General features: G+C 36.8%; 1 protein-coding gene across 7 annotated transcripts in view; it reads right to left on the minus strand.

The window, feature by feature from the left end:
- The window catches only part of MESK2 (misexpression suppressor of KSR 2), a 502,743-nt gene that overhangs the window by 141,107 nt on the left and 343,140 nt on the right, over positions 1-18,496 (minus strand). For all 7 annotated transcript variants that reach the window (XR_011333492.1, XM_069833388.1, XM_069833378.1 and 4 more), the window contains one exon: positions 3,589-3,788. Coding sequence is in view for 6 of the 7 variants with exons in the window: in XM_069833388.1 (XP_069689489.1) it covers positions 3,589-3,788 (200 nt within the window). In the remaining variant the exon portion in view is untranslated. The remainder of the gene's footprint in view (positions 1-3,588; positions 3,789-18,496) is intronic.

Here is an 18,496-nt window from a genome sequence, read left to right on the forward strand (position 1 = left end):
ATTTTGCTATTTAAAATAACACTTTTTTATTGATCACACACAATAAATTAACTGCATTTTTTGTTTCTACATCGATACCTTAACCCTACGGTACAGGGTTTCGAAAATTGAAACTTAGAACCATTATCAATATTATTAACACTTCACCCTTTTCACTAAACTTAACATTAATTTTAAATTAACCTCACTATACGCCACAGACGGTGTGAAAATCACTAATAAAATGTCAAGACTGCTAAGGCCCCATATTCCAACGGCTCACTCATTTGAATATGTCAGTTAATAAAGTACTGCCAACTTCATGGTGTTCATTTTAACGGTAGACTATTGATAATCACTGCATAAACAGTAGAAAAACAGTTAATAAAGTACTGCCAACTTCATGGTGTTCATTTTAACAGTAGGCTATCGATAATCACTGCAAAAACAGTAGAAAAACAGTTAATAAAATACTGCCAACTTCATGGTGTTCATTTTAACGGTATCGATAATGAATATACATCGAATAAGAAATCAGTAAGGTTGGTAGATTACGAGGCTCGAGTTTCCGTAATGTCTTTTTCTTTGCCTATTTCATCGGGGCGCAACTATACCATGACCTTTTCTCTACCTGAAGGGAACGGGGCGCAACTATGCCATGTCTTTTTCTCTACCTGATGGGAACGGGGCGCAACTATGCCAACAAAACAAGGCCCCTTTTTTATATGCTGCATTTTATCTGATCGTGTGGCGCAACTATGCCCTGCCCGAACAAGGCTCTGAAATCAGCTACAAGTGTCAGTCCGGTTTTTTTGCCACTATTGTACAGCTAAAGACAGAAAATCTTGTCGATAGAACAAATTCTATCTTCTAATCGGAATACTTCGGCTAGAGAAGCACGATTCACATCAGTATTCTGCTTCTCAAATTTAAATTATGTTTTATTTAACGAAGCTCGCAACTGCCGTCGTTATATCAGTGTCGCCGGTGTGCTGGAATGTTGTCCCGCAGTTCTTTCACATGCCACGTATTGACATGAGCCTGTCGCATTTAAGGACACTTAAATGTCATCGGGATCGAATCCGCAATCTCGGGCACATCCTGCTTCTTCTTCCTTTTTTTTTTTAGTAGGTTATTTTACGACGCTGTATCAACATCTCCAAACTTTTGTCTATAAAACTGCTATTTACGTAAAGTTTGCCTTGTAAATCTACATACATATACCTTCCGCAATGCAAAACAGAATCTAGCACCCCGCGATAGGTTTGAACTCTTCCAGTGACCTTTATTTTTGTTTCGCAACGCTACATCTCAGCAGTGTTGGCTTGAATGTCGAGTCTAGTGATTACAATGTACACAATCGAAGAGTGCGTGTTCCTCGTTCGTAAATACTGGCAAACGGGTTCATTTTAAACATGTCAAAGGACATGTCAGATTGAATTTGGTGTGAGACGTGAACCTTCAAAGTGTTGTATTCAGAAAGTGGCAAGAGAGAACGGGTAGCCTTGTCACACAGCATTCAGAAGGGCAGAAACTGTCTGAAGACATAATACAACATGTAAAGGATGCGAATACTGCCGTCACCATCATTTTCAGGACTTTCCTAAAGACTAATCCTCCATATTCCACGTGTCGAAGAGCTGCAAGAATATCAAAACTACCGGCTTATCATGTGTCACGTGTTCAAGAATATGCAACCGACGAACCATGAAAACAGCGTACTGCTTTGTTTACAACCTCAAGATTTTATTACTCGGAATCCTGGGATTTTAAACCTCACTTGGCATGGTTTTATCAGAGTGGCTATGTAAACTCTCAAAACTTTTTTTATTTTTTTATTTTTAAGTAGGTTATTTTACGACGCTGTAACAACATATTAGGTTATTTAGCACCTGAATGAAATGAAGGTGATAATGCCGGTGAAATGAGTCCGGGGTCCAGCACCGAAAGTTACCTAGCATTTGCTCAAATTGGGTTGAGGGAAAACCCCGGAAAAACCTCAACCAAGTAACTTGCCCCGACCAGGACTCGAACCCGGGCCACCTGGTTTCGCGGCCAGACGCGCTGTTACTCTACAGGTGTGGACTCTCAAAACTAGTGTATAAGGACAGAAGAAAACCCTTATGAAATACATAGAGAATCTTTGCATTCTCAGAAAATCTGAGTTTGGCGTGCAGTGTCTCGTATACGTATTATAGGCCCTATTAAAAAAACGGTTATCACGGAACTCTACCTGAAAATATTGAATGAGTTTGTCACTCAGTTAATAGATGATGAACTAACACATGAATATTTCAAACAAAACAGTGTAACAAGGCATATTCCAAATGTCAGCATGAGAAAGTTCTTTTGGAGACCAAAGTATCTAAAAAAATCTTTGGCCACCAAGCTCTCCAGATTTAACGCTACACGACTCTTCTCTTTGAAGCTAATTAAAGGGAGAAGTGTATAAAAATAAACCCCGTACAATCGGAGCCCTGAAAGAAGCTGTATGTCAAGAGATTGAAACATTACTGATGCCCCTTTAAGAAGAGTATTCGAAATTTCGAAAGACGTGTACAAGCATGCTTGGATGTGGAAGAGAACCATTTTCAGCATCGGCTTTGAGCAGACTGTTTTACTTGAAGCAAGTAAAGCGATAGGGTTGGAAGTAAATCCCAAAAGACTAAGTATATGATTATGTCTCGTGACCGGAATATTGTACGAAATGGAACTATAAAAATTGGAGATTTATCTTTCGAAGAGGTGGAAAAATTCAAATATCTTGGGACAACAGTAACAAATATAAATGACACTCGGGAGGAAATTAAATGCAGAATAAATATGGGATATGCCAGTTATTATTCGGTTGAGAATCTTTTGTCATCTAGTCTGCTGTCAAAAAATCTGAAAGTTAGAATTTATAAAACAGTTATATTACCGGTTGTTCTGTATGGTTGTGAAACTTGGACTCTCACTTTGAGAGAGGAACATAGATTAAGGGTGTTTGAGAATAAGGTGCTTAGGAAAATATCTGGGGCTAAGAGGGATGAAGTTACAGGAGAATGGAGAAAGTTACACAACGCAGAGCTGCACGCATTGTATTCTTCACCTGACATAATTAGGAACATTAAATCCAGACGTTTGAGATGGGCAGGACATGTAGCACGTATGGGCGAATCCAGAAATGCATATAGAGTGTTAGTTGGGAGGCCGGCGGGAAAAAGACCTTTGGGGAGGCCGAGACATAAATGGGACGATAATATTAAAATGGATTTGAGGGAGGTGGGATATAATGACAGAGACTGGATTAATCTTGCTCAGGATAGGGATCAATGGCAGGCTTATGTGAGGGCGGCAATGAACCTCCGGGTTCCTTAAAAGCCAGTAAGTAAGTAAGTTATAGATAATATTATGCGCCGTTATCTAGCTTAGATGAAATTGTTAACTAAAAACCCAAACCATTTTGACGAGATGAATCTCAGGATTCGCTAGAGGATTACCTATCATTCGCCTTACAGTTGTGTGCTGTGTTGGTCCGCAGCACTAACTGCGAAGTGTGCAGGCATCTAATTTAAATTAGCTAGTAATTCATTGTAAAAAGAACTGTACACAGTAAAGAACACTTACAATTCAGGCCCAAATCGTGATACGTGAGGATGGCCGGCTTGGATCGGTTGCCCTGTACGGCTACGAGGATGCTGCCCCTGCCAGTCTCCACTCGCTCCTCAAGGACGCTGCTGTCGTCCCTGGAGAGCGTCCTCGCATTGGGGAACTGCAGCTGAATGTTCTTCAGCTCGATGTCGTCCATGCTGTCTGAGGGCATTGTGCTGCAACACAGAAACGCTCAAGTTAGCACTACAGAATCTGCAATGTTTATCTGTGAGCATATAATATTACACTGGGAGAAAGCAAGTAGAATTTGTGGTGAAAAAGGCCTGCATCGAACCAAATTTGTTCCATGTGTTCCAGTTTCCACTACCGTCATTCTACCCACTTCTGCACAATATGTAATCTTCCTTATTAGCCTTTGAGCAGCAACAGGAAACTACACAAGCGTACAGTAATAGATATAAAAATCTAGCTTTCTGAGGTCACAGTTTGTTTGGTTTCTCCTTTTTTCTTCGTTCACCTCTATTTTTTACAACAAAATAAGTGAAACTGGATTAAATACAAGCAGAGCAGGGATTTGGACATTTACATTTGGGCTATTCCATCTCGAATCGACCGAAATAGAGAGAAAAGTGACCTTGCAATTTTTAAATACAATGAAACTTTTTCTGTCCGTTGACAAGTGTGATACAATGCTTTGTGCAAAGTTTGAGGCATCAGAACTTCATAATGTTTAAATTAAAAATATTTAAATTTATCGTATTTTCATAAAATTAGCAACTTTAAACTGTTGTGGCTCCGAAACCCTTTCACCCAATGATCAAAATCATGGTTTATTTTGATGCTGAGAAATTAAAGTTTATATTGACATATACACAGTTTTTCTTACTTTTTATGCAAATGAAGAAATTTAGATTTTTCTTCATTAAGACGCCTTTGCCCACGAAAAAAATATGTTTTAAATATATGGTTAGATTCCGCATTGAAAGTACAAATAAACACATATTTTTTACTGGTGCACAGTTGATAAGAAAGTATTGAAAATATCAAATAAAGAAAATAAATAGTACGCGCGTGAACTAACCAGTTGACTGTAGGTCATACATGGGCATCGTGCCTCACTTGAGAATTAGTGCCTCACTGACCTTCACAGAGCTTATCGCTCTGAGTGACATTATCTTCACAGCCCCCGTTCCTCCCTCACGTAGCTCCTAGGCGTGGGCAGGTTCTATATCAGTTTCATAAGCAATATCAGTGGTGGCATAATGGCATTATCAAAGCAGTATGTTCGCGTTAGAAAACGATTATTTCTTGAGGAATGGGAGGAAGAGTTTTTTTGCTGTTTAGAAGGGGAGAACATACGATGTGTGTTATGCTCGAAAATCCTATTAGGCATTAATAAATTTAATATACAACGACATTACTCCTTATGTCATAAAGAACATGCTGAATTAGAAGGTAAGACAAATTAAACGTTATTTTTCGTACTATTCCGAAGAAAATTTACGATCTTAACATTTGCATAGTATACTAAATACGACATTATACCTTAAACACGCTGCATTAAAAGATAGCCTACGAGGAATTAAATGTTGTTTGTACGTATTATTTCCAAAAGAAATTTAAAAAATATATATATCAAATGTGCGTAGAAAACGAAATATGATTATCTGAGATTATTTTAGGTCGAGAACGTGCAAATCTATTAAGTAATCTTGATAAACGCCAGAATATTCAAGAAAATAAACGTAGACAACGTGATGGAATATTATTGGCTAGTTACGCAATTTCTCGCCTGTGATTTAAATCAATTCAGCGACGGAGAAACAGTAAAGAGGTTTATGATTAAAGCTGCCGAATTAATTTGCCAAATTGAATAAAAGTTTTCGAGTCTCTCACGTTAACCAAGCGCTTTCCTAATAATTCGCCACTGACCGCCTTAGCGATTACGATAAGGTGACGCAGGTCACAGTAGTTTATATTTCCCATCCTACTCTGCAGTCTCCTCTCCTAGTAAACAAACTATTTCAAATCGACTGCCTCACGTAACCGAAAATTGTGCCCATGTATGCTGTAGGTGGTCGAGACAAGCAAGGCCAGGAGACAAACACGTGATGTGTCGTCTAGCAGTCATGGCTGGGCTAGCTTTATCACAAGTTTTCATAAACACAGGAGTAAAATGACGCCCAATGCTCGCTTATCTTCAGCTCTCGGCCAGTGTGTGGGGTACTGCGCCGTTCAAGTCTAGGCGTGTGAAAATAATTTATTTAATACTCTCGAAACTTATTGCCGAGCCACTAAGCAAACAATGCCGAATCCCTCTTAATAATGCAAGGTTTTTTCTCAATATTTTTTAAATTTTTACAAATGGGCAAAAAGCCTAAAAGTAAGTAAAATCAGATTATCTGTCTCTCTGTAAACAATAAAAATAAGTATTACTTCTTATCATAACCTACTAAATGTCAGCTTCAAAATGAGGTCTCGTTCAATGTTCTGCAGTAAATGGTTCCAGAATTCTGAGCGCTGAAAGAGGCTTGTTTTTATAAAATACGCTAAATTTGTCGCTCAATACTACGAAAACCGTTTGACTTTCGTAGTATATTTTTGAAAATGCACTCTCCTCAGCACCTTGTATAAATAGGGAAAAAATTAGAGTATTAAAAAAATGCGAGGTTTTTTACTGATCGATTTCATATGGAATAGCCCATTTAGACTATTTTTCTGGAATAAAGTGCGTCTTTATAAAGACGGACGATATAACTCGGTATTTTATTTGTAATTCAAACAATTTTAATACGAGTATGACTAATGTAAAATTGATTTCACAATAAAATACTTTATTTGTCTTAATTTTTTTACATATCCAAACAATCTGTTTCTTTATCATAAACATACAGGCTCCATTTTAATTAACAATATCAACAGCATAAACATTGTTTCAAAAAGAAAGGATTTAAACAGATATTTTATTAATCTATATTATAAAATTGCACTAATGCAATGTGACTTAGTTATAAAAATAATTATATTGAGAAGAAATAATACAAGATACATCAGAAACATTCACTAAAAGCGCTGATTTATTATAACTAGCTGAAATAGGTTAGTTTCGTTCGTAAGAGTCAATAAATTCAAGCTGTTATTCAAGCAATATCACCTACCCTGTTCAACGTCAACTTGTAGGATTTAGCGAAGAACCGTTTTCATAACATAGGAAAGGTGATACTATGAGGAAGAAGAATGAAGTGCATAAGATTTGCTGATGATATGGCGTTGTTAGCAGAAGAGGAAACGATAGTAAAACCCGAGTCACACGGGGATAGTTTACAGGAGTCAAGTGCATGAAGCATCTAAACTTGATGCTATATTTGTGATCACACGAAGACATTAAACTTGAAACCATGCGCGCGCTGAATGTTGTATTCGTGGTGGTGTTTGAATTCTTGTATTCTGTTATAGTTAATAAAAATTAATAGTGTACTGGCATTTTTAGTTTGGTGAAACTAAAGATGCCACCAGCACATATTCAAGCATGTGTGCAGCTAATTGGCGCCTTGTTATTGTATGAATTATAAAATATTCTTGAAAAAAAATGAAAAGAGAACATGGGTTAAGAAATGAATTCGTAGAAGAATTATGCACGGTGCATCTAATACCTTGTTGAAAGAATTAGCTGAAGAAGGTCCTGCAGAATACAGGAAACATCTCAGAATGAGTACTGTTTTAAGGGTTTTTAACTTTTTTCGAACCACTTCTACGTCTATGTTTTCGAAACCTTGTTCCATGAGTTCACTGACTAGTTTCTAGAATAATAATTCCCGCTTGTTTTTACTGAGGTATTCTTTGTCACGTATATTCCATAGAAGTTCATACTTCTCATACACTTCCAAAAACTTTATGATATCGTTGGAATTCCACTTAGGGGCGCTCGTTATTAATAATTATTAATTTAATTCGACAATAGGCCTAAAACTACTTTCTACTTGCCAAGTAGCTACAAGTTCGCATTCACACGCGGGTAGCGGTGGAGTCAAGTTGGTCACGTGACGGGAAAGTGGACTCAAATTCTGCTTGACCGCCAAGTCACAACTTGACTGTCTCGACCATATCACACGGGGAAAGTTGAAGGAAAGTCGACTTGCTCCAAGCACTTGACTCTTGTAAACTATCCCCGTGTGAATTAGCCTTAAGGGACATGCTACTGGAAATAAATGATAGCTGTGAGCAGTATGGGGTAAAGAAAAATGCAAACAAGACGAAGAAAAAGAAAGCAGGTAAACTTGCGAATTCGAAATTAGGCAGTGCAATAAGTGTACAGCTTAAAATATTTGGGGTGTAGTATAAGTAGTAACAGGAGATGCTGCTAGGAAGTCAATAGTAGGATAGCAATGGCGAAGGAAACTTTTAACAGAAAACGGAATAACCTTTACGGATATCTGGAAAAAGAAATAAGGAAGAGATTAGTGAAATGCTTTGTATGGAGTGTGGCATTGTATGGGGCAGAAACATGGACATTACGACGAAGTGAAGAGAAACGAATCGAAGCATTTGAAATATGGATATGGAGAAGAATTTAGGGTGTGAAATGGGCAGACATAATAAGAAACGAAACTGTGATAGAAAGAGCGGATGAAGAAAGAATAATGCTGAAACTGATCAGGTAGGCCTAGAGGAAAAGAAAGTGGCTAAGAAGCAACTGCCTACTGAAGGATGCACTGGAAGGAGTGAAGAACGGGGAAAAAAGTTGTTGACAGAAGAAAATATCAGATGATAGACAACATTAAGACATAGGGATTGTAGTATGCAGAGACTAAGAAGAAAGCGGATAAGAGGGAAGATTGGAGGCTGCTGGGCTTGCAGGGAAGGACCTGGCCTTGGGTAGAAAGCTATGAATAAATGAATTCAAGAAGCTCGTCTCCACCATATTTTGTGTTTTACATACGTTCCAATGCAGACGCTGTGTAAGTATGTTATGGAAGATGCATACTGGATTCGAAGACAATGTGTTCAAGACGTAAAGTCGACTTAGATTTTTTATGTCCATGTCCATGTCTTCAGGTCAGCAACTATACGGAATTTGTATGACGAACGGATACGGAATTTGTATGACGAACGGCTACAGAATAATCATATTAATTTTTTGAACTACTGCCGACGATTGAGTATTGAGGGTATGAAAATTACACAGCACAAGCAATTATAAAATGGGGGGAGGATCTTGAGCGATTTAGTTGTATAGTATTACGTTTTAAGGCCACTTTCTGGAAACCTGCAAAAAATAAGGAGCTGACTTAACGTGAAAGACAGGAGTTTAATTTTGGGTTCATCTTCTACTACGGAGCCTTTTTTTTCCATATGGCAGACGTATAGCTAACTTCCATCCGAAAAGAAAACATGAACGGAAGAATCATGGGAAGCATTATACTCGTATACAAGGCTGACAAATTTAAAAGATGGTCACGGAAGAATGACACTCGCAAAGTCAGCCTTATAATCAATATTACACAGTATAAACAGAATGTTTGGGATTGAACATTAAGAAATTGAAGGGCATGTCCTCCTCTTATTCATATAGGTACAGCATAACAAACTTGCACTGAAGACTGATTAGTAACGGTAAGACCACCGGCATAGTCTAAACGACGATTACTGGGCAACACTACGCAGGATAAAAGATGTCTCGTGGAATTCTCTCGCATCACGACAACGCTCCCCTCAATTGCTATGAATACAATTCACAATGCTGGATTTGAACACACTGAACATCCTACTCCTCTGTCCACGTCCTCGTGACTTTTATTGTTTTAAAAACTCAACATTTTAGTTTGGGAAGCGTAACAGGTAGAGTCAATGAGCCCTTTTCTTTTCAATATTATTATGAATGAAATTATTAAATATGTGAGACGTGTTTAAGTCTGGCTACAAAACTGGAAATAAAAATGTTGATATCATGTCCTAAGCCAGGCCTGCAGAACTCGCAAGTAGGGGAACTATGACGTCAGCCTCACTCCACTTCTATTGGGGATGATCGACTTCCGCCGCGAGAATGAATGTTGATGCAGCCGAGCGTAACTAGAACGCCGTGACCGCACAGGTAGAAAAGGTGGGTGGGGTAGGAAAGGGGAGAAAAGAAGTCGCTCTCAGGAGCTACAGTTCTGCAGGTCTGCCCTAAGCAGATAGTGCTACATTGATTGCAAACTCAGAAGATAAATTGCAACGGTTACTGTATCAATACTACATCAGCTGTGAAAAATTTAACATAAAAATATCACAATAAAACTAAAAGTATGATTTCAAGTAAATATTCACTACTGGAATTAAATGATAAAAAACATAGAACAGGTAATGTGAATTACTAGAGAGTGGAGTTGGAAATTTCTACGGTTTTAGTAATTGGCGCTTGGCCCACTATGGCTCTGAACCCTTCATATAGTGATTAAATGAGCCGTTCAGAGCAGAAATGGTGTAAGTAAAAAATGGGTAAAGAGGGTTAAAGTAAACATTCTGTAAAATACAGCACAAAGTAGCAATTAATATTAAATTTATTTAAACTATTAGTAGTCAGTAGATAGCACGAAGGACATATTAATTGCTACTTTGCGCTGTATTTTACAGAATTTTTTACTTTAAACCTCATTACCCAATTTTGATTCACACCACTTCTGCTCTGAACGGCTCAAATATAGACCTAGTTAAAACAATCCTCTAAAACTGATAAAAATAATTGGAAGAAGGTATTTTTCTCGGTCGGTCAATCTTACTTCAGAATGGGATTATTCGACGTTAGTGATAAGGAAGCGTGATAATGAAGACGAAATGAGTTGGAAGAAACTGGTTCAATCTCGGTGACGATACAACGCTGCGAGAGTAACGTGGAGGCCAACCATTGTGACTCAATAGTTTTACCACAGTCTAGTATATACAGTCACGAAGCTTGAGTTGTGAGGGTACTAGAAACAACAGACTGTGCAGGTACTATTTCGCATTGTCTGTAATAAAGCGATAGTAGCGATCCTAGTGGTTAGCAACTATCTATGGATGCATATTTACTACGTATTGAGCTTCGTGACTGTATATACTAGACTGTGGTTTTACTTTGTGTATCTACATAGTCGTCGTAAGAAACGCCCTCATTAACAGATGTAGGCCTAAATTTCTTTGCAGATGAAATACTGTAAATATCTGCAAAGACTTTATGTAAAGAAGTATTTCGAATTGAATCTGGCTCACCAAAATGTTTTATGTGAACTAGCTACATATTCGTCATAATATATTCCCTCATTAACAGAAGTAACTTTAACAATTAAATAAATACCTGCTAATACTTTGTGTAAAAAATACTTGGAATTGAACTTGGTTCAAAAAATTTAAATGGGTCAAAACTATTAGTTATATTATTACGTATCAATTATATAAAATAAATGGAATAGCAGTGAATATGACTAGAATTATTAGGGGAAACTCGGCTAATTCCGCAATATGGGTAATTCCGCAGTAGTGCATATATGACTTTACTGCGGCTTTACAATAGCGTAAACGTAAGTTTTAAGAGGCTGTCGACAGGAGGGATGTCCTCTGCAGTGTTACAGAAAAAAATCAAGGATATTGGTCGACACCTCTGTCGGCAATACAGTGAAACATCGAAAGTTGGCTGTTTTTCGTGTTTTGCTACACAGCTGTGAAGAAAGTGAGCGTTGTTTTATATATAAATTGTTCCTTTTATGTAACTTTCGTAATGTATTTCATAATTATTTACTACTGCGGAATTAGCCAAGTTCTATTGCGGATTTATCCGCACTGTTGCGGAATTACCCGAGTTTTTTTTAAACTGTAATGTATGTACAACTAAATATATTTGCATTTTAATAAGTCTCTTTATCTCATTTGGTAATGAAAGGTTTCGTCCATGTCTACGTATCTTGATAATATTTTTCAATAAACATTTTGATAAAAATATGATAGATTTACTTACTTACTTACTTACTTACAAATGGCTTTTAAGGAACCCGAAGGTTCATTGCCGCCCTCACATAAGCCCGCCATCGGTCCCTATCCTGTGCAAGATTAATCCAGTCTCTATCATCACACCCCACCTCCCTCAAATCCATTTTAATATTATATTATATATAATATAATATAATATAATATAATATAATATAATATAATATAATATATAATACATATTAAATATGATAGATTTACTTAATATTGCGGAATTAGCCGAGTCTTCCCTACAACCTATTAAAGAACAGAAAATGCTCTAAAGTAATATGTTTACGGTTATAAGTGTAATAATTGCTGAAGGAGGATAGCCTTCGCCTTATCGGAAAAAAAGGATACACAAATTTATTAAAATACCAAGACCTGCCCTGAGCAGAAGACCATGAATGAATGAATGAATGAATGAATGAAAGTAGGAATGAATGAATCCCCTATATCTAGACTGGATAGATGGAGTAAATAAATAAATTACATAAATAAACAAGTAAATATATATTAGCATATGTCTGCTGTAACGCGTGCAGCAGCACTGCTACCAATAAACAGGAAAACTTGGTATCGATTCCATAAAGGGAAGTGGAAATCTATCTATGTTTTTGTCCTGTATTATTGTGGAAGAATGACCTTGCACTATGTCGACCGAATGAGCAAAAATCCATAACTTGTAAGTGTCGAATGGCGGTCAAAGGGTCCATTATGACATGCTAATACTGTGCGTCCGTTTCGTCTGCAATATTCCCCGGGCTGATCACGTAACACCATCCCTCGAAATGTTGTCCTGGCTCCGTCTAGAAGATCGTAGGAAAATCCACTGTCTTTCCCTTCTCTTTCACATATTACATTTCTCCACTCCTGTCTATCTTGCGTCTCGTTTTCAAAATTTATCCACCCATCATAACCTAGACACACGATCACAACACTCCTCAATATTATCCATTCCCTCCCGCAGAACATCCTCATATTCATCTTCTTTCACTGTGGCTGTTCCTCGGCTTTGGAATTCCCTACCGAGTAATGTCAGGGACTGTCAGACATCAAATCAATTTAAGAATAGGTTAACGAGATATTTTTCTAACAATTATTGTCAACAATAATAGCTGTTTCAGGTTTCTCAGTGTTTAATGGTTATATATATCACAGATAAATATATAAATTATCTCATTATTATTATTATTATTATTATTACTATTATAATTACCATTATTATTATTATTATTGTTATTATTATTATCATTATTATTATAACTATTTCTTACCAGTGTTTATTATTGTCACACTAACATTAGTTATCCAATTTTCATCATTTACTTTCATGTTGTTTTATGATCTAGATATTAATGTAATAACTATGTAAGCAAATGTATTTAATTAGAATTAGAGTCTGGCTGGGCGGAAGAGAAGGCCTACTGGCCTTAGCTCTGCCAGATTAAATAAATAAATTATTATTATTATTATTATTATTATTATTATTATTATTTTCTTCTCACAAATATATATATATATAACTATATATAACTGAGGTATCTACAAGGAGTTCAGTCCAGTGTACACACTCTAATTCAAACTTATTGTTCTGGGATAATTTAAAAAAACTTCCAAGACTGTAAAACATCTCCAAAATGACAATTTTCTACAGAGATGAGATATGTGAGATACCTCCAACTACTGAGATAATTTCTGCTGCAGTATGTGCGATTGAGGGATTTTCTTCTGTTGTTGCTTTCACATAACATTGTAATGTGTACGAGATCCTCGGCGATAAGATTATACGCATTTGCAAAGAAAAGAATGAGGAAACGCAGGACGTGCCGGTTGGTTCAGGCGTAGTGGGCGATGACGTGAAGTTTACAGCCATCAGTATCAGTGAGCAGTGTACACCTTTTCAAATTCCGGTTCAGGGCAGACACAGCTGGCTCTCACCTTGCGATCCGGTTCCAACCTGATGAATAGGATTGCACACTGACAAACACTGGCCAGCTTTTCTTTAACAGAAATAGTGCAAGAAGCAATGTTATCGTCTACTTGATTAGGAAAACTAACATACCCGTAGTTGCAAATATCAGAGCGAAAAAGACTGACGTGAATAGGGTATAAAGCAGCTATGGGGACTATCAGCAAAGTAGGGAGGGAACGTGTCCTACTCACCCCAGATTCGTTTGATTGGCAGGCGAGGGGTAACGCAGTTGCTTTGCAAAGTCAAGTGCAGTGGTGGATTCTGCACACATTGCGCGTCGGTAATTTCTCCGCTGTTATTTCTTGTTTCCAAATCTTTACAGTCTTTGTTTATATGAAGTACATGTGTCATACAATAATTATTACAGCCACCTACTGTGATTAGGCAAATTATATTGAAGTTCTGGTCCACACCCCTTATAAATATAGCTAGTTGTGCTGTATCTTTTGTATCTGTGCGCTCATCTAGGGTGAAAGAATAGAAAAGTAGGTGCTCCAGTTTTGTTTCTAATTGCTCCTGCATGTCATTTTCCACTTCTGTAATCCTATCGGCGACCGTCCGACGAGACAGAGCAACTGAGTTTATAGCAGTCATTGAATTTGGAGAAACCTCCTCGGCAGCAGTCACTAAGCAATCTTTAACTAATTCCCCATCTGAAAAACAGCGGTTTCTTTTAGCTATAAGCCAGGATATTCGATAACTTGCGCGTAATATTCTCCGTCGAGAGGTTTCATTCTGGGGTGCATTTGACTTCTATTTCAATTCATCAAGTCTACGTTCCCTCTCTGCAACCCTAAGACAAATAGATTTAAAATTATATTACAGAATTGCATCAAGTAGGCCTAATATGCACTCAAAGTTTTGAATAAGTTAGTTCAGTTCCTGATTTAATAAAATGATATGTAACTAAATCCTGAAAATACCATAAACATATCTTGTTCTATATCTTTTCACAAATCTAAAGGCTGGTTAACAATAAACCGGTAACGGAAACGACAACGAGAACGAGAATGGAAATGTTAAAATAAATGTATTTAAATGTGAGCATTCACAATAGTTAATTCTGAATGCTCACATTTAAATATATTTATTTTAGCAATATTTCCGTTCTCGTTCTCGTTACGTTTCCTTTACCGGTTTATTGTGACCAGCCTTTACGAAAATAGCATTTCAAATTGTAAATAAATACTTGTAAGATCACCGAAGTCCGCTTTATGCTTCCGATCGAAGTGGCGTTTAATATTGAAGCATTTTATATGCGCAATTTTAAACCCGCATATTAAGCAGTAGACCTTGTTTTTTATGTAACAAAAATTCTTTCTGTCACTCTTCCTGAAACTGACGTCCCGAGATCGAAGCCACACCCGCCACTGAATGAACCGTGTCTTTACGAAGCACTAGGCGGAGAGATGGTCTGTGGAGTGAGGTAAGGAGACTTGAATGCATTGGCCCTTCGGAGCCATTTTTCCCCATGGTTGGTATAAAGTAACAACCCTAGAAAGAAACAAAAAAGAGTTCTGAAGAAGGACCACATGGACATGGACCACTGGGGAGACCAAGACTTTGATATTTAGAAAACTTAAGATATGGTACTAAAAATGTGTATCTGGAAGAAGATCTGTTCAGATACAGCATGATAGCATTTTGTCAATTCAGCAGAAAAGAGCTTTAATTACTCGGAAATTTACTGCTGCCGATAGTAATATAATAATAATAATAATAATAATAATAATAATAATAATAATAATAATAATAATAATAAATATCTAACAGAAGTAAATTCCAAGCGAGTTTCCAGAGTTTCTGCGCGAACGAGAGTTGCCAACCATGGGATAATTTTAACCCCGATGCGATAAGCGGTAACACTTATAGCATAATGCGATAATTTTCGTTAATCGTATAATTTTTCAGGAAAAAAAATATCTATACTAATCTCAAATCTCAAGTGACATTTATTAGGACTATTTCGTGAATAAAATAAAAATGTAAATAATATATATGCCTAAAATCCGCTCACAAAATGTTAATAATTGTGTATTTATGAATACTTAACCTATTCGTAATCATCGTACGAACGCACCCACACAGGAAACAAGAGGCGCCAAGACCAACAACGACAAGTTCCGAAGATGACCGAAAATAGGTCGAAACATGTTAAAAGGTACGTTAAAATATTTAACACAAGAAAGTTCTTATCATACATATTCCGAAAAGAATATTATCATTTAAATAAGCATTTTAATCTTAACATACACACTTTCCGGAGAAAAGACATTCTGATACCGAAATGATTATGAAAAAAACATTCAGTTTGGAAGGAGAAGAGAACAGAGAGGCGGCATACCAAAAACCACTATTTCACTATCAGAAAAGCTCAAGACGTGTATTCCCGTGAAAACCTCTGAATCCATTTTTTTTTTACATCCAGCATCACAAGACTTTCGTTTCTTATAGGATAATGGGAATATAGAAACTGAAAAGGCGACATGGAATTCAGTCTCCGTGTCTGACTGTTTTGTTTCTCCCCCAAAACAATTACGATAGAACGGGGCACTCTGAGAGGTCGTGGCCTATTTATCGCCGGGTAACTGCACTCATAAAATCGGATAACTGCGGGCGTGTTTGTTGTTGGAGACGAGAGGCCGTCCTTCGCAACAGTAACCATGGTAACTCCCCCTACTACTCCCACGGAAATAGAGCGCCGCGGCGCTAGACTGACAGGCGACGCCGAGAAACCATGTTATGCAAGACTATGTCATTTATTATTGCTAACACAACGTCGATATGCCATATTTTAGACTGTCCTTGGCTCAATGATAAATCTTTATAACTTTGTTTCTGTCTGATACGCGATCACAGTAGCAATTATTTTATATTAACGAACTGTCTCAAACCATTTTAATTTGCATCCCGGCTTGACGCCCACGACGTGCAGTTATGAGTGTGGGTAATATTGTATTCGGTGGTGCAGTGGTTACCGTGCTATAAAGATCCAAGTATCGCGGATTTAAAGCCTATGAAGGGGATGAATTTTTTAAGGGACGATAAAAATTCCTATGCTTCAGACAAAAAACAAATGTGGGTGAGATTATTCCCTTTTGCTTTACTGGACCCATATCCGTCGCTATTCTCTAAAGCAGATATGGGGGGAAACAACTACCTTATCTGCGCTCTCCACCCTATCCACCATTTGGTTAGATAATAATAATAATAATAATGATAATAATAATGTTTTATTTTCGCTGGCAGAGTTAAGGCCATAAGGCCTTCTCTTCCACTCAACCAGCCTTAATCAATACAATACATAAATTTAAGTTACAAATATTTACACTACACTTAAAAGGTTCTCCAGCAATATTCTTCACTACACATTTATTTAAATTTAGATAAATCTATAAGGTAAAGTAGTAACTTAATTTATGAACTAATTTAATTCAATTAATTATAATTAATTTAATATTTGAGATAGCTAGTAAAATGATGAAAATTAATTTAATATAAGCTTACTAGGACAATGTTACAGGGAGAATATATACATATTTCTATTTCTATAATGAGAATATTAATGTAATTGCCATGAGAGGTTTTGTAAATCTATTTAGAGAAATTAATGATAATAATAATAAGAATGGACAGATGTTAGTTTCATTATAAGTAACAAATATTAATCAGTAATTCATCTGTTAAGTAAGAATTTATGTAATTTTGACCTAAATGAAGTTATTGTCCAACAACCCCTTATATCACTCGGAAGCGAGTTCCAATTTCTAGCAACTGAAACTGTATAGGATGGAGAATATAAAGATGTCTTGTGGTAGGGTATAATGATTAATTGTTATGATGAGATCTTGTACTTAGCTGATGATATGCGGATAAATTTTGAAAACGAGAAGCCAAACAGATTGGGGTAGCGGTGCGCAGAATTCGAAATAAGAGAACAAGAGAATGCAGGGCTCGTCGATCGCTTAGCCTTAGCCAAGACAGAGTTTGGAAAGACGGGGAAACATGATCATACTTACGGATATTACAAATATAACGGACGCACGCATTATGCACACGTTGTAGCCTTCTGCTCAAATTTGCATTTAGGTTACTTAATATAATATCGCAGTAGTCAAAGTGTGGCATCACGAGTGTTTGTACAAGGATTAATTTTAATTTATCAGGAAGAAAGTGCTTCAGTCGCTTTAATGAGTGAATAAGGGAAAATATTTTTTTGGAAGTGTGATTCACTTGTTCATTCCATTCCAGGTGACAATCCATATAAATAAAGCTAAGGTAGACTAACATAAAATATGAAATGGCAGTGTAGAATACAGTAGTAAAGTTTTCCTTGTAGCGTTCGTATTTAGAGTCATGCACAACCGGTTACGAAAAATATAAATCATATATATATATATATATATATATATATATATATATATATATATATATATATATATTGCTACAGAACGCCTGGCGCTTTAGACAGTATGCAAAGCTCTTCCGTCTCGCGGAGCAGAGTATCCAACAAAGACATTTCGTTGTGTGTTATAAATTATTTTGTAACCCTTAATTAAAAATATGGCAAAGGAAACTTTTAACAGAAAAAGGAGCATCATCTACGGACTTCTGGAGAAAGAACTAAGGAAGAGACTAGTGGAGTGCTTTGTGTGGAGTGTAGCATTGTATGGGGGCAGAAACATGGACAATACTAAGAAGTGAAGAGAAACGAATAGAAGTATTTGAAATGTGGATATGGAGAAGGATAGAGCATTGAAATGGACAGAGTAAGAAATGAAGCTGTGTTGGAAAGGGTGGATGAAGCAAGAATGATGCTGAAACTGATCAGAAAGAGAAAAAGCAATTGGCTGGGTCACTGGTTGGGAAGAAACTGCTTACTGAAGGATGCACTGCAAAAAATGGTGAACGGGAGTAGAGCTCGTGGTAGAAGAAGATATCAGATGACAGACGACATCAATATATATGGAT

This window comes from Periplaneta americana, chromosome 1 (assembly GCF_040183065.1).
Source record: "Periplaneta americana isolate PAMFEO1 chromosome 1, P.americana_PAMFEO1_priV1, whole genome shotgun sequence".
In the NCBI taxonomy this organism is placed as follows: Eukaryota; Metazoa; Arthropoda; class Insecta; order Blattodea; family Blattidae; genus Periplaneta; species Periplaneta americana.